General features: G+C 36.6%; 1 protein-coding gene across 6 annotated transcripts in view; it reads left to right on the plus strand.

The window, feature by feature from the left end:
* Positions 1–24,495, plus strand: part of RAPGEF4 (Rap guanine nucleotide exchange factor 4) — a 151,580-nt gene that overhangs the window by 15,251 nt on the left and 111,834 nt on the right. For 4 of the 6 annotated variants that reach the window (XM_061453768.1, XM_061453741.1, XM_061453750.1 and 1 more), the window contains exon 4: positions 7,107–7,253. In XM_061453768.1, the coding sequence (XP_061309752.1) occupies positions 7,107–7,253 (147 nt within the window). Of the gene's footprint in view, positions 1–7,106; positions 7,254–10,248; positions 10,352–23,730; positions 24,013–24,495 lie in introns of those variants that run through there. The other 2 variants (XM_061453785.1, XM_061453776.1) reach the window with 2 other exon arrangements.

Consider the following 24,495-nt stretch of genomic DNA (forward strand, 5'->3'; position numbering starts at 1 on the left):
AGTATTGTCACAATTTGGAATAGTACCGGGCTCTTGCAATAATACCCGTTTCTGTGCAGGTCTAAAGCAATCATGAATATTTTCCACTATTTGCCAAAACATGGCGCTACACTGTGGTTAAGAGCCAATGCTCTTTACTGAATCAGAAGGAAGTATTTGCATAGAAGTGTTCTAGATGTGGAAGTTAAATTAAGAATCTGTTTGGAGTGTTGATTTATGCCATTAAATGGAGGTTGGAACAGTTCAGCCTTTTAAGAAATTTAACGTAAATATTTTTTCTGCTTGTTGAGGTTCACTCCATTTTCCTGCCTATTGGAAACTACAGAACTACAGTTCACGTAGTTCTAGTTCTAGAAATTACATTCTGCAGTAATTTCTTAGCCTCACATTTCCTTCTCACAGGAGCAATGAACTGAATTCTTACCACTGACTAGTTGCCATAGGATGCAGCCTCCCTGCCAAAAGGGTAGCAGCTCATTAACCATTCCAGTGCTGGATACGTTTGATGGTTGGGGAATCCTAGATACTATTTGAGTCTAATATTTTCTCTGGTTTTGCTCCATCTTGGTGTTTATACTATGGCTCTCCTTGTCCATCCTTGGTCTCCTGCCTTTAACTGCTGGGTGCCCTGTTCCAGTCTTGCCTGTACTTCCTTGTTGGCATGGTGCTGGTCATTCTTGAGCTTGAAGTGCTTGCTAGCACTCCCTGTCTGCTGTGCTCACTACAAACCTGGATGATGGAGGAAATAGAGTGGACAGCATTATGCTTGCAGCTAGGAATGGATGACCCATGCTTAAGATGTAGGGATGCTTGTAACCTACCCTGGAGCACATCTTCCAGTAACAGCACCCAGGAGCCAAAGCTTCCTTTGTAAAGTCATAGTAGTGATTAAGTGCTCTGCTGTTACTATAATATTATAAATGGCACTAACACTAATGAGAAACTTCCAGCAGAGCAGAAGAGATACAGAAGTTTCAAGTTTAGTAGTTTGTACACTCATGTAGTACAGAAGGACTATGCCATTTTTTCTAGGAAGAAAGAAGCTAATTCTGTATTTAGTTTCCTATTGGTTAAAAAGTCTTTAAACGCTACTAAGACTCTTTTAATACTTAAGATGAGCAGGAGGTTGTACTAGATGTCTTCTTACAGCTTGGATTATCCTACCATTAGATGATGCCTATAGTGTTAATGGAAATATGAAAAATCAATTCTCTTGATTGAAAATATTGGTCCCTCTTTTACTAAGTGTTTATTTGTCTAACTGGGGAACTTATATTTCAGAAAGCCTGGCAATAAATGTGTTGTGTAGCAGCTACCATCTGCTAACTCTTTGTGCAGACACCTGTGATGTTTGGTAGCTTTCTTCCATTAAATGTGCAGTAAGTTATTTTGCATTCGGTGCTTACTAAGAATGTCTTAATGGTCTTTGAGCCTACAGAGGCATGTAGTTACATGTCTTGCACTAGAAATTGTATCTAAATGCGCTAATGGATCAAGATGTCAGTGTAGCTAGTGAAGTATTAATTCCTGCACATTCTTGCTGCACATTAGCTTACTCATGCAGCCACCTGTGATTTCTCACAGAAAATGTCACTAATACTGATGAGGACCAAGTTGAGAATGCATATAAAAAGAAATATTAAAATTACTTCTTATTTGCTATTGTGATAAGAGGAAGCATCCCATATACTGATTTAAATATTTTAAGGAAAACACACGTATTTAGGACCTCATAGATAAAGCCTTGCTTTCATATTGGTTTGGAAAAATCCTTTCTGACTCTTTGCTAAACTGTATTATGTCACAAGAGGGCAGTGTTAGAATACATAACAGAGTACAGGCAATGTTTAATACTAAAATGGCTAGTTTGAAAATCGTCTTCAGAAGTTTACGATACACCTGCTTTGAAGAGTTCTGCCAGAACAGATTTCTCCGTTACTGTTAGTTCTGTGCCATTGAAGTGCTAAAATACGTTAGCTGCTGCTGATCATGATGGTGATTTCATTTGCCATTGAAACAGATACAGAGATCTGGCAGCATTACCCATCCAGTACCTCCTGAGTGGTAACTGGTCTGCTTTCTACAAACTATGAGTTTTCTGAGTATTCAACAGTCAAGAAGAGACTGAAGAAGACTTTAGTTTTTATGTAAAAAGGTCTCACTATGAATTGCAGCGGTAAGTGAATGAACTCAACTTGTTTGTAACTGATATGATCAATATGGCACTTAAAAGTCATGCAGAGATTTAGTAAGTCCCTTTCAAAATAAACAGAAAACACAGCCTGTTTAGAATCTGTCACAAAAAGGTCTTGATCCTCAAGTATGAAGACAGGCTGAAGAAGTTGGGGCTTTTCAGCCTGGAGAAGAGAAGGCTGCGTGGAGACCTCATAGCAGCCTTCCAGTATCTGAAGGGGGCCTATAGGGATGCTGGAGAGGGACTTTTCATTAGAGACTGTAGTGACAGGACAAGGGGTAATGGGTTAAAACTTAAACAGGGGAAGTTTAGGTTGGATATAAGAAGGAAATTCTTTCCTGTTAGGGTGGTGAGGCACTGGAATAGGCTGCCCAGGGAGGTTGTGAATGCTCTATCCCTGGCAGTGTTCAAGGCCAGGTTGGACGAGGCCTTGGGTGATATGGTTTAGTGTGAGGTGTCCCTGCCCATGGCAGGGGGGTTGGAACTAGATGATCTTAAGGTCCTTTCCAACCCTAACGATTCTATGATTCTATAAGTATGAACAGATTCAGAATTTAATTTTTGACACTGTTACCTATCTGATGTTACAACCAAGGTATATACTAATGGAAGTTCCTCTTAGAGATATTCCTAGTTTAGTGTAGTCTTAAAAATACTGCTTACTGCCCTGTGTATGTTTAATTTTTGAACTCTGTTTTGAAAATGAACAGGTTCTGAAAGATAGCTGATGGTGATGTCTCAGAATAAAGCTGGGAATAAATGCGTTATGAAAAAAGCATCAGTGTGACATCTTTATCAGATTATGCAACACTGTGTTTTACTGAATTACATTCTGAGCCTTTTACCTCAAATGGTTAAGATTTATATTCCTACCTGGTAAAAGGAACGGAATGAAGAGAAGAAAGACAAATACCAAATAGCATTTTAATTTGCAGTTTTGTTGTAGTCTGCTGGATAAATCATTGTGTGTGCTGGGGGCTATTGCAAGTTAATCTTGCCTGTGTTTTGGTGGAGTTTTTTTAAGCTGATCAGTTTTTAAAAACAGACCCAACTGAACAGAGGGCATTGACTTTACTTGCCTTTTTTAGAAAAGCTTTAAAGGAGGAGCTGTGGGTGCTTAGGTGGTACAGCAGCATCAGTTGTAGGAAGATACAGAGGACTGGGGATCAAAAGCCAAGTAAATTAGTGGGGTTGCTGAAAAGACTGTGAAGAAAGAGGCTCAGACGTCCATGTAGGAAAGGGAAGAATATCCTGGCTGTGATAAGATGAAATGGAAACAAGGAAAGGGACTTAAACAGGACAGTCCTTGCAGTACTGCTTTCTTCATGTGAATGCACTTATGTATGTATACATAGTACTATGCATTTTGGAGATGAAACAATGTGAAGCCACAACATAGGTTTGTACTGTGGTCAGTCTGTAGTGTAGTGTAAATATGCCCAACCTAGCTTTAAATTACTTATTTTGAGCATGAGAACTGCCCTGCCCATCAGAACAGAGTTTGGCTGGACTAATGTACTCAGCTGAGAAGGAATGTGTGGTGGCCCATGCTGAGCTCCATAGTGTTGTGGTTGTACTAATTTTGGTTTTGAACTTAGCTTATTGAGAGTTAATATAGAGAAATCATTTCACTTGTGTCTACTGGGTAACCTAGGAAGAAATCCAAGACATTGCAGGTTGCTTTTAGAGGATTTGGGAGGAAGGTGTGGAAATAATGAATATTTTATTATAGTACAGTTAATCTGATCTGTAAATATTTTAATTAGGAACTAGAAGAGATGTTGGTTACAGTTTTTCTAGAATCATAATGCCTACTTTAGGCAAATCATCTTGTATAGTGTAAAGAGGATGACCTAAATATATTGGCAAACTGCAGTTCTGGAGTGGGAAGATATTTCTGTATTGTCATTAGAAGAAGTTTATTAAGGATTTCCTATCTGAATAGCTGAAACATACTCCAGTGGAGGTAATAGAACAGGAAAATCACATAATAGAACAGATAGTTTACTTCAGTTTGCATCCTTTGGTTTCTCTGTTATAAAAGGAATTTTTTCTGAGGACAAACTGAAGTGTGCCAAAGTAATAGTAAGCAAACTTTTCAAAATGCCAGCTTTTGCAGTTCTCCAATTAAACATGGAGATGGTATGGAATCCTGGAGGGACACAGATGCAGAGGTGAGATAAACGTATAAGGTGTGGGAAAATGGTGACATTAAAACGAACCAAGCAAAACACTGAATAATATTTAAATGAAAAGTCTCAAATCTCTTCCAACCTAGCTCTCATATTTTTTTAAACCTATTTTGACCACTACCATTTTATGATCCTTTTTTTATGTCACATTTTACAGTGCATTCAGAGGACAGATAGCAGTGGAAACAATCACGTCTTTTTAAGTCTCTAATACTGCCTTTTAAATAGCTGTGTGAATTTTAGCTGGTTACCAGCAGCTAGAACCCCCTGCTGTTCCTGGGATTGCAGAGGGGAACACCAAACTGAGTTTTGAAGTCTACACTGAACAGCAGGAGATTCTTGACTGTAAGGTTAACAGGTGTAGTAGGAGATGCACACCTGATTCCTCAGGAGGCTGGAGACGTATAAACAAGGGGCAGAGGGAAAATGGGGCTCTGAAGTCTTTAAGAAAACAGATGGACTTGCTCCCTAGCTGGCTGCAAAACTGCATCTCTATGGAGAGCAATGACAGCTAGGGAAAAAACCTGGAAGAGCTTTCACTTGGTAGAAGCCTGGACTCTATTAAGGCTATTCCAGCTCCTTGACTTAGTGCCCCACAACTGTTAATTTATTTCTTAGGCTGAACAGCTGCCTTATCTTTGTCTTAGGAAGTGATTGATTTCTGTGTTCTGTCTTTAAAGATACGGTCTTCAATATTGTAAAGAATCAAAAAAGGTGAGGTGTTTACAAAGGAGTGTATTTTTTTTTGGAGTGAGGGAAGGGAGTCAGAAAGAAGCTGGAAAAAGTAAATATTGCTTATTTACAATATGGAAAATTTTCTTTTTCTGCCAGGCTATTTGGTTATTCTGCTCTAAACAGAGATTTTTTGTCTGAACTTTCTAAATGAAGTTGAGAATAATGTATTGGACATCTGGAGATTAAATTTTGTAAGAGCAGTAGGCACATTGTATTTGTAGCTCTTTTGAGTGCAGTTGTGAGTATGGTAGCATGCATATAGTGTTTCAGATCTGAAAGGTAAGCTTGTTAAGGTGGAACTTTAATGTGTAGCCTGTTTTAGGCTATTCATAGAGACTTCTGTTTAGGTGTCTAGGTACTCATTCGCAAATATTGTTTCTTTTGGACAATGCCTGTTCATATTTACCTTCCTTGAAAATTTATTTCTGACAGTGGGTAAATTTTTCCTTGATCTTTTCTAAGAGGTAATTGATTTTTGTTTTCCTGAACACACGATTTCGTATGGTAATATCTGTGCAAAAGCAATTTGCTATGGTTCAGGGAACTGGACTATTATGGGCATTTGTCTTCGTAATGCAATTATAAAGCTACTAACTTGATCTTAATAACATTTGCCTATTACCACTTATTAGATGCATGAAAGGAAAACAATGCAATTTTAAACACAAAAAATGATGCTGAAATATGCTCATGCATCTTTCTTGCATTATCAGCCACAAGGATGTAGTGGATGGGATGACAAATTTTTCTGCCTTTGTTTTTGTAGGCATTTCATGAATCCTACATTTTTAGAATTAAACTATATTCCCAATGTTGTATCCAGTCAAATGAGCATGTGTTTTTATAAGTTTATGTGAATTTGCCTGTGTGCATGTACGATTTCTTTAGTAAAGTGTATTTTGTATCCATTTAAATTTGTAATGCTGTTGCTATCTTTTTTAATTACTCAGAAGGCAGTCAGTTAAAGCCCAGCTTAGAAAGAGACATGCGTAATCGTTCAGCTTCAAGCGTGTACTCAGGAACATAGCAATTTGTAAGCCTAAGCAGAACATGTATCTAAAGATCTTGATTCAGCAAGTTACTTAATTGCTAGTAATCTTGATTTTTTTCTCCACAGAAGCTCATAATTTATACTAGAGCTATTACAGAGGAGTTCCTGGCCAAAGAGGCTTGATTTAGACATCTTTCTGTCACTTGAATAGCATGTGCTCACGTAGGCTCTTTTCTCCATGTGTGGGACCATCCTGAATATTCTATTCCAGGTTGTTTTGGACTTCAGTAGTTTTCTTGATATCCCTGATTTATGTGAAAATAATACTATTTTTCTTTTTGTTAGTCTGGTATTTAATTGGCAAGCATTAACAATTGAGAGGTTTACTGGCATATTCAACAGAAGGGTCAAGAGTTGGTTAAATTGTACGATTGCACTGGGCACAGACCTTACACAGCAGAGAAACACATTATAAATACAAGAGAATATAGTTGAAAGTTATGTTTGCAGAGAAAACAGTTAAATTTTCTTTCTAATGAGGGTAGTCTACATAGGGCAGAAATTTATATTCCAAGATTACATCTCGTTATCTTCTCATCACCTTTGACATTTCAAAAGAATCCCATCATCATAACAGTCTTTAGAGGTAGATGGACAGAGGTCATAACTTTCTTCCAAAGGTGAAAGTCACTCTTTTGTTCTCTGTTTTGCACACAGAAATGTCTAATTCAACTGATGGTCATAGTAAACAGAGCTACTTGCTTCCACATTGAAGCTTTCTGTGTTGTTAATCAGCATATTAATTTTTTTTTTTTGTTGGCGCTTTTATTTTCAAGTAAATTGCTGAAGAGTCTTAAGGCAGTGTTATCACTGAATGTGACACAAAGACTCTTAAGACATCCTGGAATATTTAATATGTGTCTTTTTATTACTTCTATTATTCTGTAGTCCTTTTATTATATATTTATTAATTTTATTATTATTTATTTCAAAGGATGCTGTGACAATATGCACTCTGGGAATAGGAACTGCTTTTGGAGAGTCCATTCTGGATAACACTCCTCGCCATGCTACCATTGTTACAAGAGAATACAGCGAGCTTCTTCGAATTGAGCAGAAGGACTTTAAAACACTTTGGGAGGTAGGTTCAAGTTTATTTGCAGTTTATGCAGAAAAAGTGATTTAACCTTTAAGTGTTTGTAATGAAATATAAGAACATTTATACTGTAAGCAAAGTAATAACCCTTTTAAATTAGTTTGGACAAAAAGGAAAGTCCTTTTCTTTTTAGTGCTTCATATTCTGCATTATTACATACTCCTGTATTTCTTTCTTGTGGGTCTGTTCTAATGAAATAACTAAGGTGAAATTTCTGGTGGAATTTATTTGCATGCAGCAGGTGTTGCTTTTTTAGCCTTGAACATGCTTTTATTGCCAGTATTTATGAGGAAATTCTATCCTTAATATACTCTGATATTGAGAGATTCAATACGCCAGTGGTCTCATCTGTTTTAACATCTGCTACATTTGCCACTAGTCAGAAATTTTTAATGTATGTATTGCTTTATAAGTTCATGATGGAGGACAATAAACCCAATTGTAGGTTTCTCAAGTAACATGTTTATAATTCACTTTTAATTGGTATAAGCATAGTCATTTCTTCTATGCATATGACTTTCCTACTAAGCATTCAATTTGTTGCTTTCCCATCAGAACTACTGGGGAAGTGGAGGTTAAGTTCCTTCTTAAAAATTTTGAACCTTCAAACATTTAAAGTTATTTTAAAACAAAAATGCCAATGCAATTTGCTCTTCTATCACTAATGCAATGTTGTTTAGCAATTTTTCTGATTTTTATGAGTTTTTTGATGATAGATGCTTTTGGAAAAGGTCACGTGCGTTGCAAGTATTGGGAGCTATCCTAGAGAACCTTAGCACACATCTTGTATATTGCAGGTTTTATGAAGCTGTGCAGTAAAGCATGTCCCAGGTGCTGCACATGTCAGGGGCCACATTTTAGTTTTGTGGTGCTTCTTTGCCTTTTGTATGCAGTTTTACAGTGAACTTTTAATGTATTCCGGTGTGCTTGCTTTCAAGGAAGCTATGTCTGTGCTCTTAGTGAGTGGAAAATTATGCCATGAAATACAGCTTTGCTGGTTAGTCTGAGGTAGAATTAATTTTTTTTTTCAAGGCAGTATTTGTTTCTTTGTAATCTTCAAACCCCAAAGCCTCTGTAAACTGCAGCTAAGGTGTAATAATATTCAGGACAAACAGAAAATTATTTAATAAATTCCCCCAAAATACACTAGCAGTAACAGCAGTTGGTTATTAGTATTATCTAAAGTAAAGGAAATACTTTTCTTCAGGGGAAACTTCTTGCTAAGTTATAGATACTGTATTGTTTTGCCTTCATTATCCTAAGATTCATATATCTTTGCTGTGACAAAGCCCATATGGGGAAAGAGCTGTTGATACAATGACATGCCATTCAGGTGACTTTCAAAATTTGTTCTAATAAAAACCCACACCAAGTCAAGAATGGATCACAGATACTTAATATCAGCAGTGTCATGGGGAAAATGGGAAAAGGCACCCATGCTAGTGTTATCACAATCCAGATACCATAAAAGCTAAAATCTAGTGCATACAAATTTCAGCTCTTCAGATAATGAGAATTTAATTCCATAAGGAAACAGTTTCTTCATAAAAAGTAGTTGAATAATTCCAAAATAATGTAATACTGTAGTTTAAGAACAATCTAGATAAACTAAAGGGTTGGAATCCTTAAAATGGTTACTGCTTTTATGAATGTAGGATTTTTACAGTTAATAATAGGAGTGCAAAAAATACATTTTTATATAGAAATAAGGTTAGTTTTGGGTTTGTTCTGGGGTGTGGTTTTTGTTGTTTTTGTTTGGTGGTTTGTTTTTTTTTTTCCTTTGTGAAATTTACTTTGAAGAGAGCAAGATATAATACATAGCTATTTCTAATTTTGGATAAACTTTTCAGAATCTGTGTAACTTCATATTATGAATTTACAGACTTCTGAGTTTTGTTTAAATTGAAAAGTATCTTTTCCTATATTAGGTCTGTTAACGCTAAGAAACAATTGCATTGATGGAATGTTTCACAGACGTGGCTTATTAACATATTTAATGCATGATATGCAGCAAAGTGTATTAATTGCTATTAGCAAAGGTAAGGATATGCTTTATCAAAAATAGAATAAGATGCCTTCTGTAATATACAAGTTAATCAACCTTTTCAATACAGAAACTTTTTCTATGATCTGAAATTATAAGGCAGGGAATGCTGGTCAAAACAAGTTATTGTCCTGATAAGAGCAATTACCAGTTAAAATGGCCTAGTATTTTCTCTGTTAAAGTAGCATCCTGTTTGGGAACATCTGTTGAACTTCTAAGCTTAGTCATCCTTGGAGAGTTGTTTTCTGTCAACAGCTGTTATAGCAACTTGAAGATGATATCTCTGGTTAGGTTCTCACACAGCTGAACACTGTTTCCTGATGAGGAAGCTCTAGGAGGTTATGGGAATCACTGGTGACATGCCTTTGTGCACCAATTGTCCCTGTCCTTCATCTCTGAGGAGTATTAACAAACATGAAAAAAGTTGTTCATCATTGTTACAACACTGTGGACTTCCAAGGTACACTACATATCTGTAGGAAGAAGTACTCTTCCTGTTAAGAACTTGCTTTTCCCTCTTCAGCATCAGTGAGTGTGGTTCTATCTACCTCGCCCCGAAATCTGTTTCAAAGCACAAAGGAAAATACATCCAAAAATAAACATGAAAGCAGAAGGCTACACGAGGTACTCTAGTCATGCACATCCTGTTGGGTCACTGACTTGCTCCACCTCTAATAGCTGGATTCTTTTATACAGAGTAGGAGTGAAATGAATGTATGTGAGCAGTGTCATCATTACAGAAGTTCTCTGTAGTTCACCCTAAAGCTTTGTCCTTTCATGCAGTGGCAATCAAACCCAGACAGGAAGGGAGGGAATCTGCTGAGAGGTGACTTATTTTTAGAGGTCTTTCCTACCACAGTGAATTACTCAGCCTTCCTTGGATAACATACAAATAACCAATTTCCTTTTGTGTGGAATAAGATTATGTTAGAAGTTACTGAACATGCCTTGAGAAACATTTGATCTTCAGGTAGATGAACAACAGCTATTACTTCGGCATGCAGTAACCTTGGAGAGAGGGAGTCTTGGTCTCTGTAAGGTCAGAATGAATATTTTAATTCTTTTTCTATTCATATTCAGCAGCACTTTGCAGATCTTGTAGTCTGGTAAACTGTAGTGTAACTGGCTTCCTGCTTCAGATGATCTGATGATAATTCAGTAGCCCTCAGCAGACTTCACTGCTCTGAAATAATAGCTTTGGGAGAAGCAATTTTCTTGCTGTCTTTGTTTTCTGAATGCTGGGAATGTTGGTTTTTAATGAGCTGGTTTAAAAGCAGGTCCTCTGTCAGAACAGAAAAAATTTTGCATACTGTTTTAGTGGGATGCTGTACAGGAAATACACATGTGAACTGACTTAAATTGTTGTAGCAGTGTTCAGTGAGATTCCTGAATAAGGCTTAAGTTCGTCAGAATTGAGACCACAGATCTCAGTGCACTTGCATGTAATACTGGTTAGGTTTTTTAAGGTGTATCATATCCCCTATCAAGGTATAATATAATCTTACACCTCCTTTTATGTGTCAGGATTATGGCAGTAGGAATTACAAAGGCACTGTAAAAATACATTAATGAAAATGAACATGTAAGGATTTTAATATTTTTTTTATCCATTTGGCCATGCTTTATCAAAGTTTGCTGCTGAATCTCCTGTAGGTGTTTTGCTGTGCGAAGAGAGGCAGCCGTTTCCTTGCCTTAGGCTGCTGGAAAATATATGTTGCATTGTTACTTGAAGATGTTCTTGCTTCTTTCTCTAGTAGACTCCTGAATACTTCAACATGTTTAAGGAGTATTAGGACTCTCATGTAAATGTCAGTACTTTCTAATGCACCAGTGGGTATTGCATGCCAGAAATTCTTTCCAGTTCATTTGAGTGAGAGATTAAATTTGATCTGAGAAATGAAATATTGGGAGGGGGGAATCAAACAAAAAAAAAATCAGATTCATGTCCAGCCCCTGAACTATCAGCTTGATTTATGGTATACTACTCTGCCAGTTTATTGCCCAGTAATCAACTGCAGAAGTCTTTGCTCTGATTTACTGATTTCCCATAGGCAAACATAGTAGAGGTATAAAACTATAGTTAATAAAATACAGAATATTAGGTTTGCAGGATGGGTGATCATGTGATTTAAAACAGTGAAGTGCTTGGAGACCCACAAAAGTATAAAAGGTGGTCATGGAACACTCAGCTGTCTTTACTCGCTTCATGTCACACTCTCCATTGACTGCTCAAACTCTATGTTGATGATTTGTCTCTCTAATGGGGTTTTATTTGAGAAATGTAAAGGTGTTCAAATTGTAGTAGCCTCCATTTTTAATGTAGCTGGAGTACTGTGTTCACCAACCTCTCAAATAGCCATCTTGTCAGAATAAGGAAGAATTATTCCATGTTATCAGATACAGAATTCAACACAGAAAGTGTGTGAAATCTGTGGCTTTATGCTGTCTGCAAATCTTCAGCTGATGATCAATTCAAATTTGTGCGCAAAGTAACAGCTAGTGTGAGAGACATTGAAAAATGAAGTGATGGTAGGCAAGCAGGAGATTTTTTCATAGAGTAACACGTGGAAGGAGGAGGAATATAAAAGTCCTCCTCCCCTTCCCAGCTTTAGACAGTAAACACAGAATTGGCAAGATGTGAGCAAAGCTTCAAAAATAACTAACATCCCACCTTCATACCTTCTGTGTCAATACTGATAAAGCACGCAAGTGAGTAGCAGGGCAAGATTCCAAAATTGTTATCATACCAAAAAGTGCCAGATTGCACTCTCAGTTTTGCTGGTGTGAATTGAGCATATTTCAAGTGAATACAGTACCATTGCTTTGGTACAGATGGTACTAAGTGGGAGCAAAGTCTGGCCTTCAGTGCTGCTGTTATATTGGTTTTGACCATCCTTGCAATATGCTTCTAGAGCTTTTTCTCCTGTTTTGCTTTGTCAAACATTTCTAATTTTAACAAGTGATGCTCTGGCTGGTAGAGCAGATTTAAACAAGTATGGAGCGACATTCTATCCTCTGTAGCCAGACTTACATCAGAACGAGCTATGTTTGTCAGCATAGAAACACAGTGGCTGGTGCTTTCTATCGCTTGTATTCAACTCATACTTTAAAAAAATGGATGCAAACACTGGTTAGGACACTGTATCTCCTAAGGTAACCTTCCTGGCCATTGGAGTGGAGAAGCACATTTAGGAACTAGATATTTCGCTTCAGTAATGCAGCTTTTCTTTTGTCATGTACTCATGGAAGTGTACAAGTCTCTTGATACAGTCTTGCTATATGTTCTCTGCTAAATAGTGGCATTATGACTGAAAAGTTTACTATCAATAATTGTTCACTGTGTTTCAGATAATTTGCTGTGTCATTATGTGTGATATTCAGTATTGGCAATGAGCGGAATGTCTGCAGATGATCAAGGGATCTAGTTAGTCTTAACTGTGAGTTTTCCTTTCTTTGTTGCTATCCTTGGTTTACAGGTGATAGACACAGGCACTTCAGACACCCCTTAAGTGACTGAAAAGATTGAAAAATAACAAGCTGATTAGAAAGACCTCTGCAACAAACATTCCTGGTGCATGTTCTTGATCATCCCTACAATCAGTTTGCACCTCAGTCTCCTGGTTAATTCTGAATCTATTTCAGTAGCAATATTTTGTGACTATGTCACTGATTACCATGCAGAGATGGATTAGGCTTTGTAAACCTGAGCTCTCTTAAACCTTATTAGCATGTAATTTCTCTTAGGTACAATTTTTTATAACTGTAGTAATGTCCATCTGCTTGAAGTCCCCATTGAATCCCATTACACCAGACTGTGCAAAAAATATATTGTCATTCCTCTTTACAGCCCTTGAAAACATTTATATGTTTATTAGCACTTCAAAGAGTCTTAAATTATATTGCAGAAAGCTTGTCTTATTTGAAATTCCTTCTTGGATAAAAAGAAATAGAAATATCCAGCGAGCACATCAGTCTCCCTGTTAAGTAATGCCTTTATTGTTTTCTTCATATTTTAGCATGGTTAGAGGTGAAGTTGAAAAATATGAATTCATCCAATTTTCAAGAAAAGAAATTATTTTGATTAATTCCTAAAATATTTAAATTATAGAAGAACATCTGACAAACTGAAATGTACACACTTACAGTCTGCAGATGTTTTTGAGGCTGCTATTTTTCTTTGAAGCTTTACTGCCAAACTTGCACTTTCTATAACCATCTTTTTTATTAGCAAAGAAACTGCTTTTCATCCTCAGCAGATTGTATTATTGAATGTGGTATCTCTAAGCATGATGTGCTAAATGGCAAAAACATATATTGCAAAGCACAACTGAGAGCCCGTGAATCTTATTTCAGGGAGCAAACTTCTGGTCTTTCATTAGTTCATTTTCATTAGGTAAAAATATCTTTCAGAAGAATAATGAGATTTGAAGCTTATAAAATTGTTTTTGGCTTTTTTCCCAAACATACATTTTAACTATCAAATACGTGTCTCATTCTCATCTGTCACAGAAAGAAAAAAATGCGTAACACAGAGCTGTCTTTGTTGATATGTGTGTATATAATCTGGTATCTAGTATGTATTCTGTATATTTATATTACTATGTTATGATCATATTTCCTTTGTTGTATTTCTGAGTCAGATTGCCTGGAGCTTTGGTTTAAACTACATGTATGGTTTGCAGTATCTTTTCGTGCCTTAGAATGAATACTGAAGTGACCAGCTGCATAAGGCTTTGCTTATGCTTCTAAACTTTTCAATTTGGCACAGACTGTTCGTTAACTCCATCCGTGAGGTATATGTGGCTGAGGTTATTTTGGAGATTGATCCTTTCTGATCTTCTGGTCTTCCCTGATTTCTTTTCGGATGAGTCGGGGTTTTTCTTCCTTACACAAAAGGTTAATCTTTTATTACTGGTTCCTCCAGGTTGTTGAGAAAAATAGTAAGCCCTTAGAAGCTTCCATGTAGCACTGAGTTTTTGTTGCTTTAAAGCAACGGATATGGTTGTGTGTTCCTCCAAGGCATTCCTATAGAATGCGTGCTTACATGTTGCATTTGAGTAGTTGCTTTCTGCTTGTACAATATAATGGGTCAGGCAAATAATGTGATACCACTTATTAGATCGATGGATATGTTTTAAATATTGACATTTTAAAAAATCCATTAGCTTAAACATGCTAGCATTAAAAAAATACAGAAATCTCTAACAATAAGATTTGTGCTGTGGAAGATCTTATGCAGATTACAACAAACCAAAAGCAAGGCTATTTTGTTATATATTATTATTTTTTATTCTGACAGTCTTGTTTAGTTTATAAAGTATTTTGTAAAAATACTCACTTTCCTGTAGCAAGAAAAAGAAAAGTTACAAGTTCTATTTAGTTGAAGGTAAATTCCTCCTTCCTTAAAGAAGCATCCCTTGAATGAGCATCCAACACCTTAAAACTCAAAACGTGCTAAACCCCAGAAATTATCAATTTATTAGGTATATAGATTGATAAATGGGCTCAAAAAGAGAGTGCCGTTTGCTGGCCTTTGATAGTACAGTTCTGATGGATGTCTTTTCTTGGTCATAATCAAAGCTGTAAGGGTCAGTGTTTGCCCTGTCCCTTAGACTGTTTCCTTCCCTCGTTTCATCCATGGTGAAACCCTACCTTATTGAAGTCAATGAGCATTGTGGGATTTCAACCCAGGTAATTGCTTCCTTCTCCATATATAATATGCAGCACAGGCTGCTGGTTGTAGGTTTAAATTCTCTTTACCCTCTTACCTTCTGTGACAGTTTCTGTCTACTGACATAGGTGATGCAATGTGAGAGCAAGAGGCTGGAATCACCCAAGTGATTTTGTGGCTTATGAGTTCAGGGGTGCTTGACAAAATTATCAACTCAATACTTGTATTGAGGTAAACTGGATCAAAGACATCCCAGAGGTATGCTTAAAAATGAAAACATAAAAGTCTAAGAGCTGAATATGGAATATCTCTCTGTGGCATAGAATAAGAATTACAGGGCCCAGCTTGTCATCTGTGCTTTCAACTGTTGTTGAAATCAGCGGTTTACCGGAATTTGTGGATTCTTACCATCAATCTGATGTGACACTTAAGGCCAGATTTCTTTATCCTTCATCTCATGCCTGATTAGATAAAACCATTAGTGTGTATTTTCTCTGAACTCTGCTTAAAATAGTTTCTCAGTTAAAACTCAAATGAAGAAGTTAAAAGAAAACGGAAACTTACAAATATGTTCTGACTGACCTTGACTTCTGTTCATTTTAAATTACACTGATAAAATACTCTTGTCCTTCTAGATGCTGTGCTTAGATCTGAGCCAGGTTTATATATCATTGTTTGAGAGTAATAAATAATCAACATTTAAAATTAAACCTTGCCATCCTGCATTTAGTACTTATTGATATAATACTGATATAATTGTGTGCTTACATTTTAACCTCTGCTTCCTGAGTAATTTCTGTTTAATTTTGCATTCCATCTCTGTCTTGACCTTTGAAAAATATCTTTTCTGAGTACCAATGCAAGCCACTCCATTTTCCAAAATAGACAAATGTTATTCTGTTAATTTCTACAAAAATCTATCCAGATATTCATAAGTACATATTAGTGGAAACAGGCACAATATCATCACTTTGTTTTAGCAGAATAAAAGTATACATTACAATACGATTTTTGTATGACCTAGTCTTTAAGAAACCAAGTCCTTCAAAAAAATCATGCTGTTCTGAAAGGACCGAGTTACAAGGGAACTTGTTTGAGTTACTTAGGCTTTTATGCTTTATTCTCTCTGGGGATAATGCTGGAGACTCTCAGTACAATTAAGGAAAGATTAAAAGCTCAGTGCAGGCTTATTTTCTCCTTTCTTTCTGCCAATACCCTTCAAGTCTGTATCCTCCCTAGAAGCATGAAACGTTTTTCAAAGGCATTTTAAGGCTTTTTTTTTTTTTTTCTGCTATCATTTCTCAGGCTGTTTTCTCATTTCTTCCACAGACTTAGGAATATGATTTCTCTTTCTGCATTTATTCCTGCTAGCATTTAAAGCCAGTTTTGTTGAGCTCTCCTTAAGAGTTCTTGGGGTATTTCTCCTTATCTGTGATATTTAGATCCTATCAGATAACTAGGGATCACCAAGCAGTTAGGAAATTATTTTTGCACCATTGGAGTCGGTGAGAATTATGTCAAGACCTGTTATTTCTTAGTACATTCACTCTGCAGAGCTAAAGGAGTGGAATGTAGTAAAAGTGTAGACAATTAAGCAGATATGTCTGAATACACTGGTGAATATTGGATTTTATTACTGAGAAGGTACCAATTTTACATAGTGCTTTATCAAAGAAGACCTACACTTCAATCTCAGCATTTAATGCTGTTGCTGTGGTATGGTTGAAAGATTATATGCTCTGAGATTACAACAGAAGTTCACAGGTTGTTTCTGTTCAATGTATTTACATACGTCTGCCATATGGAGTTGCCTTACAGAGGGTGTTACTTCAACCTAATCTCGTATACAAAATGTACTTTGTGTCATTTTATTATGAGAGACAGACCTTTTGTGTTTTAACAAGAGTGTGGATTTTTCTGCCTTTTAACCTTTCTGAAGAATTACTTGATCTGACTTCAAAAAATGATGCAAGTTACCAGTCAGCCCACAAGTACTGATACCGGAATGGGTTGTTGTTGACTTTGTATTCTAAAATTATGTAAAGGCGTGAGGCACAGCAAATTGTGGAAATGCTTCCAAAGCTTTAGCTATGGTAGGAATACAGGTTTTAGTACCATAAGAATTCTATAAGGGATTGATTTTACATGATCATCCATACTTTTAATGCAAGTATCCTTACCGGATGGTAGGTAAATTACGTTTCCAGGTATCCATTATTAACTGGAGAGTCTCTTTGGATGAAAATTAAGTTAATCTGCATTGAATAAAATGTAATGAATGGTTGTGACATCCAGAAACAGACCATAAGTTATTTTCCTTCCCTATTTAACAAAATAATTCGTACAAATTTTATGGTTTTTAATGTGTGATCCACAGTAGATCCACAGTAGATCCACAGTAGATCCACAAAAAACAACCCTTCTGATGCTGTTCTGTGGCAAGTAGCTTTTGCAGGAAGATGGAGAGGTACTTCGTATCTGCCTGCTTCCCTGAGGAGGGAATAATGGCAAAGCTCATCCTTTACAGTAGCGTATGTATGTAAAAATAATATCAAATGCCTAGAAAGAAATAGTTTCTTTGCTGTGATTGACTATTTATTCTTCCTTGTGCTCAGATAATGCACAGATTTAGCATATTTCTTCTGTCCCTACCAATTAACATTTCTGTTGATTGTTCCTTTTAAGTATACCTTTACTGCTAAAACTTTCTCTTTATTTCAGTCTACATGTGCATATCTTCATTATCTGATAATGCTGTTGCTACATGTACAAATGAAAGTTATTAATTTAATATGCTAAAGAGATTTATACAGAAGGAAAAAGCAACTCTCATTTTGAAAGCTCTTAAAGTAATAATGAATGCTATCTTTATATTAGCTGTGTTTTGTTTAAAAGAACATTTTTGAATGGCTTGCTTTGTGTGAATAGAATTTGATATAAGAGATGCCCATGTGACTGTCCAGAAAATCAGATTGCTTAGCATGGTGGAAATAAAGAAGTTTTGATACTATAGAAAATAAAATCTCTTCATAAGCCGGGCATGTGCTGTATTACTGGTCATAAATATGTTGCCTTCTGTAGGGACCTTTATCTTGGCATTTTACTGCTGCAGCAGTGCTCATCTGTTTACACTGGGCATTAATCATAACTTGCTGCATATGAGAAGTGGGGGGAAGATGCCCTTACTGTGTTAGAGACTCTGCGTGGTGAGAGAGTAGCAGCCTGGATTAAGTATTTGGAATCTTAAAAAAAGATGGCGGAGTTCCATTGAGTTTTGTTTACTCTTGTTAACAGTATATAGAAAGGCACAATATTCTTATGCCAAACCTGTCCAACCAATTTAATTGCAGTAATGGACAGTAGAGTTTGCCATGCCTGTGGCAAAAGGCTCCACATACTATGTTGTCCGTATCTTGCTGTGACCTATACCTGCTGCTGTTTCAGAGAAGCTTGTAGAAGAGCCCTTGATGAACTGTATATGTATTGTGAAAATTGAGTGTAATACCGTAGCCTACTGCATAAATAAAAAACTGTCATGCTTCCTCTTCATCAGTCTTTGAGAGCAGGACTGGTTCTGTCCCTTTTTCTGGAACTGAAATGACGTCTTTATTTAATGAGCTCTTTATTTCCATTTCTCTTGTTCCATCCACTCTCTTCATCTTCCTTCCAGAGAGCTATTGGTCTGCACTGTATGCTCTATAAAGTTTTGTCTTTGCACATTTTAAATATCCATGCCAAATGGCTTATGAATAGGTGCTACTTTTGGAGAAACATTCCACTGCCAAGTGTGTCACCTGCACAGATTTATTCTGATATCCTCTCTAAAATTTGTTTTCAGAGTTCATTCTTTGGTTCTTGTCTGTACTTCTTTCATGCTTCTCATTGATTTCTCTGTGTCCTCAGTATTTATATCCTTCACTATGCTTCTTTGTATCAGCTGTTTGGAACACAAAATCATATAACTTTGTCTTTCATGCATAGCTAGAACATGCCTAATCTGATGTTTACTATCAATTTTACATGTCAGAATTTGATAACTGCTGAGATAACAGCTTTTTGCTTTTGTATTAAGAAAGACTGTCAGTGAAGTTAAACTTACAGATATATCTGTACGTAGTCAGAACTATGACAGTGGGAGATGTGCTGTGTAGTCCAACTATGTTCAGGACTTTTGCTTCCTAGACTTTGCTCACTGAGTAGCTCTAATAAATGATGTCTCCATTGAATTTTTCCAAATGAAACTTTTCCTGAACATTGTTAATTCCCTAGAGACTTACGTATTATAATTATTTTTTGTCCTGTGTTTTTATCTTCTCGTTCTCTAGCGTTTTCATGATATGTTAGCAAGTTGTTTATTCTCCCTTTGAGATTATGAATTTAAAAAAAAAAATCAGAACCCAGCTCTTCAGTACTTCTTTAGACACCTCCTTTTTATGTGTTGCCATGTTTTATTATCTTTTATTTGCAGTCATTTAGCCAACTGTTAATTTGCATGACAGTGCTTCTACCAACAACATTTTCAGCTTTTTTAAGATGAGCTATGGCTACCAAATATTTTACTGATTGATTGACAGATACTGCATTCTTTAGCAGTTAAAAAAAAACCCAAACCAACAACAACCCATAAGTAAAGCCTCCAACTTTGGTTAAACCAGTTTTGCTGCTTTACAGAGTTGTCTCTGTTAACTATGGGTCAGGGCTCTCTAACTGCAGCAATGTGCAGTGCTTCACTCATGGAAAGTAATTTCCAAGTACTTTTGGTTTTATGATAATTGTAAGTTACCTTAGTGCATGGTGCTAGATACAGCCTGGTCTTAACTAAAGTAGTTAGTGGTGGTGTAAATTATTGCATCTGTGTGTACTGGATGGAAAATAATGGAAAATTACTGCAGTTCTGGTTTTGTAAAGGTTTACAGAATCGATTGTGAAAATTCACCCTCAAATGAAACAAGGAAAAGTGCATTAGAAAATAAGGTATTGACAAGAATGCATAATTCCAGTTCTTTTTCTCTCATGCTCACCTCTCCTGAATTATTCCTAGCTGTCCCAGGACAAAATTCACTGCAGCATAAACTGGTGCAACATTCCATTATCCTCTGTCACATCTGCTAACATTTAAATTAGAGCAAATTAAGTTTTTTATTGGCACTGCCTCACAATGACCTCTTAACCAGGATTATTGTTCTGCTACATTTGCCCCTCTACCAATAAGTACATCATTAAATAAATTGTGTCTCAGTGAATACTCTTGGTTACTCTGTAATATGATAAAGTCCATGAATGTTGTGGTGTTTGTGGAGTATCCCTTTGTGCCCATCTTACAAGAAAGCATGAAGAGGAAGGAGTAACCTCAAACTCACCTCCAACTTCAGCTTTTTGCCTGATGACACATTTTGATGTCCAGTCGAAAACTGACCAGCTAACTCCTTAATAGTTAAACAAGGTCAGGAAGACGAAGCAGAAATATTATAATTGCACAGTATATTTTGCAGAAGCTGTAACATGCAAAGTATGCACAGGTGATTTCAGTGACCAGTAGAAATTATTTCCAGTCTCCTTCTATGCAGGATTTCTGTAATGTTTGAGTGTAAGTTAAAGTATAATGAGAATTAATTAATGATTATTAATGTTGTGCTCATCCCTTTGACATGGCTGAAACAAGTAACTCTTGCTTCTGTGCCCGCTCAACAACCCTGAAGCTTGTTGGCCTCCTGACAATTACTCATTTATGTTCTCGCAGTGTCTCTGATTTCAAAAATGCCATAATGTTAAACAACCATGGCTCATTTTTCAATAATATTTTCGTACTAGGTTCAGGTCCAATTTGAACTCTTGGGTTTTTACTAGTACTTGATTGCCTTTACCTTTTGCAGCACACTTCTTTGAGAAAATTGCCTTATACAAGTCTTACTGATTGAGATTAGAGGGTGGTGCTAGAACTCAGAAATCTATAAAAGCTTTTCTGCACAGGAAAGGGGAAAAAATGCACCAGGTGCCATGAGTTCTTATAATCAAATCATAGAATCATAGAATGGTTTGGGTTGAAAGGACCTTAAGGTCATGTAGTTCCAACCCCCCTGCCATGGGCAGGGGCACGTCACACGAAGCCATGCTGCCCAATGCTCTGTCCAACCTGGCCTTGAAAGCAAGTCTTGTTTTTGATTTAAAAAAAAAGAAAAAAAAAAAGTGAAAAGCATAAAACATCCCTACTATGTATTCCAGACTTGCAGGTGGAGAAGGTTATCTTATGAACAACTCATGGCATTCATCTCTGCATAAGTAACCCGTCCCACATTCACTGTATGTAACGTTACCTCTTTGGCTAGGGTAGCTGTCTACATTTGCCAGAACTATTTTTTCTCTCCTCTCTTCACCCAGGTTTGAACTCTCTGATGTTTTTTGTAAGTTTTGTCTAAAATATGTCTTACAATAGTGTTTAAACATGAGCTTTCCGAAGCTTAACATCTTCTGGTGAGGCCATACCTGTCTGTTGAGCAGATGCACCATTCTCAGTTGAGCTAGCTGCTTCATCTGGTTGGGTTTGAAGGCTTTAAAGCTAAGTTTATCTCTCTTGGTTATTAAATATACACTTAATGATGTATTCAGCATGCCAAAAATTCTTTTAAGGGAAAACAAGCAATAAGCCACTTATAATGTTATGTTGCCATGCAGTAAGACAGTTTATAACTGTCATCCTTCATTTCATCTTCAACCTGTAGTCTGATCTACTGTGGGAGGTGGAAAAGGACATTTCACAACACTGACACTAAAATGCAAGCAGACATATAAGGCCATTTTGAGATAAGTGAGAAATTCAAGTTTGTTGTGATGCTGTTGTAACACAAGCTCTTGGTGGAAACCTGTTGGGAAAGTCAGCATCGTTCTGTCCCCTCTCTGATGTACTGAACCGTGAATTTGGTTTTGGTATTGTGGCATGTTTCTCTACAGAAGGAGAGGAGCACTCCTAGCCTAGTAGCTGGAGCACTGCTACTGTAGCAGAGGTATTTCTTTAGGACACTGTGCTGAGGTGTAAGAGTTGGGAATTTGAATCTCATTCCCCAGAGAAGGTAGAATTACTGCTCTTTGGGTGAGTGCAGTCCTGAGAAGGATTCAAAGCCAGACAGAAGTGCAGCACCTTGCCTCCATCTTTCTTGAGAGACCTTCAGTTCTTTGAATGTGTAGTGGTGGGCCCCTGTCATCTAGAGGGACTTCTTAAATTCAGAATCGTAAGATGCTTGCTTATTCAGCATTTGTAAGGAGCTGCCTGAAGGTTGAGAGGACATGAGGCTGAAGTTCATTAGCTCCTTGGTGTTTCCACTGAGCCAGCTTCCGCCAGCGCAGTACTGGGGATGCTTTGAAACTCTTTTTTCAGGTACTTTTCCTCAGGAGATTCTCACTGTTGCTTCTGGATGCCCTTCTGCAGTGACCCTTTTCATTCCTTATCAACAACACACAAGAACAGGAGGAAAGCTGGGGGAGCTTGAAGAAATCATGTGCGGTCCCACACTTAGATCTAAAGCTGCCATAGAATAGACAATTCTATGTTAACGACCATGCTTAGGTCTTTGTTACATTCTGTTCCCTAGGTTGCTGTTCTCCTGTGGCAGGTGTAAATATGAGTATGTGTAAAATCCAGAAGATACTTTAAAATGGATGTTGCTGTATTTTGCCACAGCAGATTTTCATCTTGGAGCAAAAATAGCCCATTATTTGGTTTAGGGTTTATTAATGACTTAATCCTATTTCTTTCTTTCATTCCTGGTTTCATGTTTGAGACGCATGGGTTGTCCTACCCTAATGTTTTCCTAAAATGAATGCTGGAAATAGAGAATAGGTCTTTATGAGTAGCTGAAATTCTGATATTCAAATATACTAATGTTTGAGAGAACATATTTCTTGTTTAATATTCAGGTATGGCGCTTGTTTCTTAAACCCAGGAATACTTATTTTTTGTGATCAGAAAGAGTAGCAGCTAGGAACAGCAGTGATGTGAGTCATTTTGACAGTGAGCAATCTTGTCAGAATGTTCACATTTTCAAGACTAGATGGTCTAAGGCATCCATTTTTTCCTAAATATTTTTCAAACTCCTAATGAAATTTTAAACAGATGTGTCTCATGGTGTCTTGAATTGAAAAGATCATGAATTAACAATTACATTTTACTGCTAAAATACTACTTGTTTACTGGAAAGTCAAAATAGTAACAACAAGATTCAGTCAGGTTCTTTGTAATACTTTCAGTAGCTGAATTTGACAATCCCATAGTGTAAAATATGTCAATCCTAAGGAGAAAAGAGAGAATATGTAATGAACAGTTGGACTGTAAAAAAGACTGAAATAATTTTTAACCAAATGGAGTTCATGTTATGTCCCTTTAACATGCAAGGTGCTTAACTTGCTTTTTTCATAAACCCTGTTTGCATTAATTAATTTCACATTGTCCTCTTCTTTGGGATTAACTCAAATTTCACTGTGTGCATATAATACCTTTATGTTACAAAGTGAATATTGCATGGTTTTGGCTGAAATGTAGGTGTATTACAGCCATCTCTTCCCTAGGGCCATCTGCATAGGATAATATTTCTTTAACAGAACAAATCACAAAAAGACTGTAGCAGACTTATTGGAACTATTTGTCTGTATCTCCAACTACTGTTCTTACCAAATATGTTAAAAAAGAGGCTCAGTGGGTAAAAACATGGTATTTGTGTGAGACTATGTGCTTTGGTTTCAGAAAGAAAAAAAAATTGTGCTACATTGACTGGCTCTTTAATTCGGATTGCCAATGATAATGCAGAGTCTACTGCTAAAGAAAGGTAGGATGCAGAAGCAGAAACATTAGTGCTAATCTGCTGCAGAAGGACAAGATAAAACAGCACAGCTCTCATACATCACTAAGAGAGAAGCTGATTGCAACTTGACCATGTGCCTAAGTGGTCACATCAGCAACAAGAACGGAGCATGGATAAAAAACCTAAAATGTACCCTTAGGGCTACTTGCTGTGCAGGACCTATAATAACACATCAATGTAAGTTTAAGATTTCTTTATTTTTTGTTGCCTTCTGTTGTAGTTGTGGTTGTTTACAGGGTTATGTTTATATTTTGCATAGATTTAGAGGAAATATAATGGACCTAAGTATAATACTAAGCAGATAACAGTTTGATACTGTTTATGTCTGTGAATAATAATGTGCTTTATTGCTGTGTGTCTCAACATCGTTCTTTCTTTGAAGATATTTTAATTTTTAAACCTAACAATCATACCTCAGAAATTGAGTAAGATTTTGGGAGAGATGATCGTGAGATCTCTCTTCTGTCATCTTATATTTCAAAATGATTTGAAAGACAATGCTACATATATATATTTTTATTACTTCTACCATGAGAATTTCTGCATTTTTTTAAATTCTTTCTGTTAACAAAAATGCTCCTTAAGAATGATTTCTCTGCACTTTCTATCCCTGAATTAAGTGCAGATGGTAATTTTCCTACAGTTCTTAAAATTTATGCA

The sequence above is a fragment of the Pezoporus flaviventris genome, unplaced genomic scaffold (assembly GCF_033815535.1).
Source record: "Pezoporus flaviventris isolate CSIRO_AGI_PZ_B2104156 unplaced genomic scaffold, CSIRO_AGI_Pfla_v1 ptg000001l, whole genome shotgun sequence".
NCBI classification, from domain to species: domain Eukaryota; kingdom Metazoa; phylum Chordata; class Aves; order Psittaciformes; family Psittacidae; genus Pezoporus; species Pezoporus flaviventris.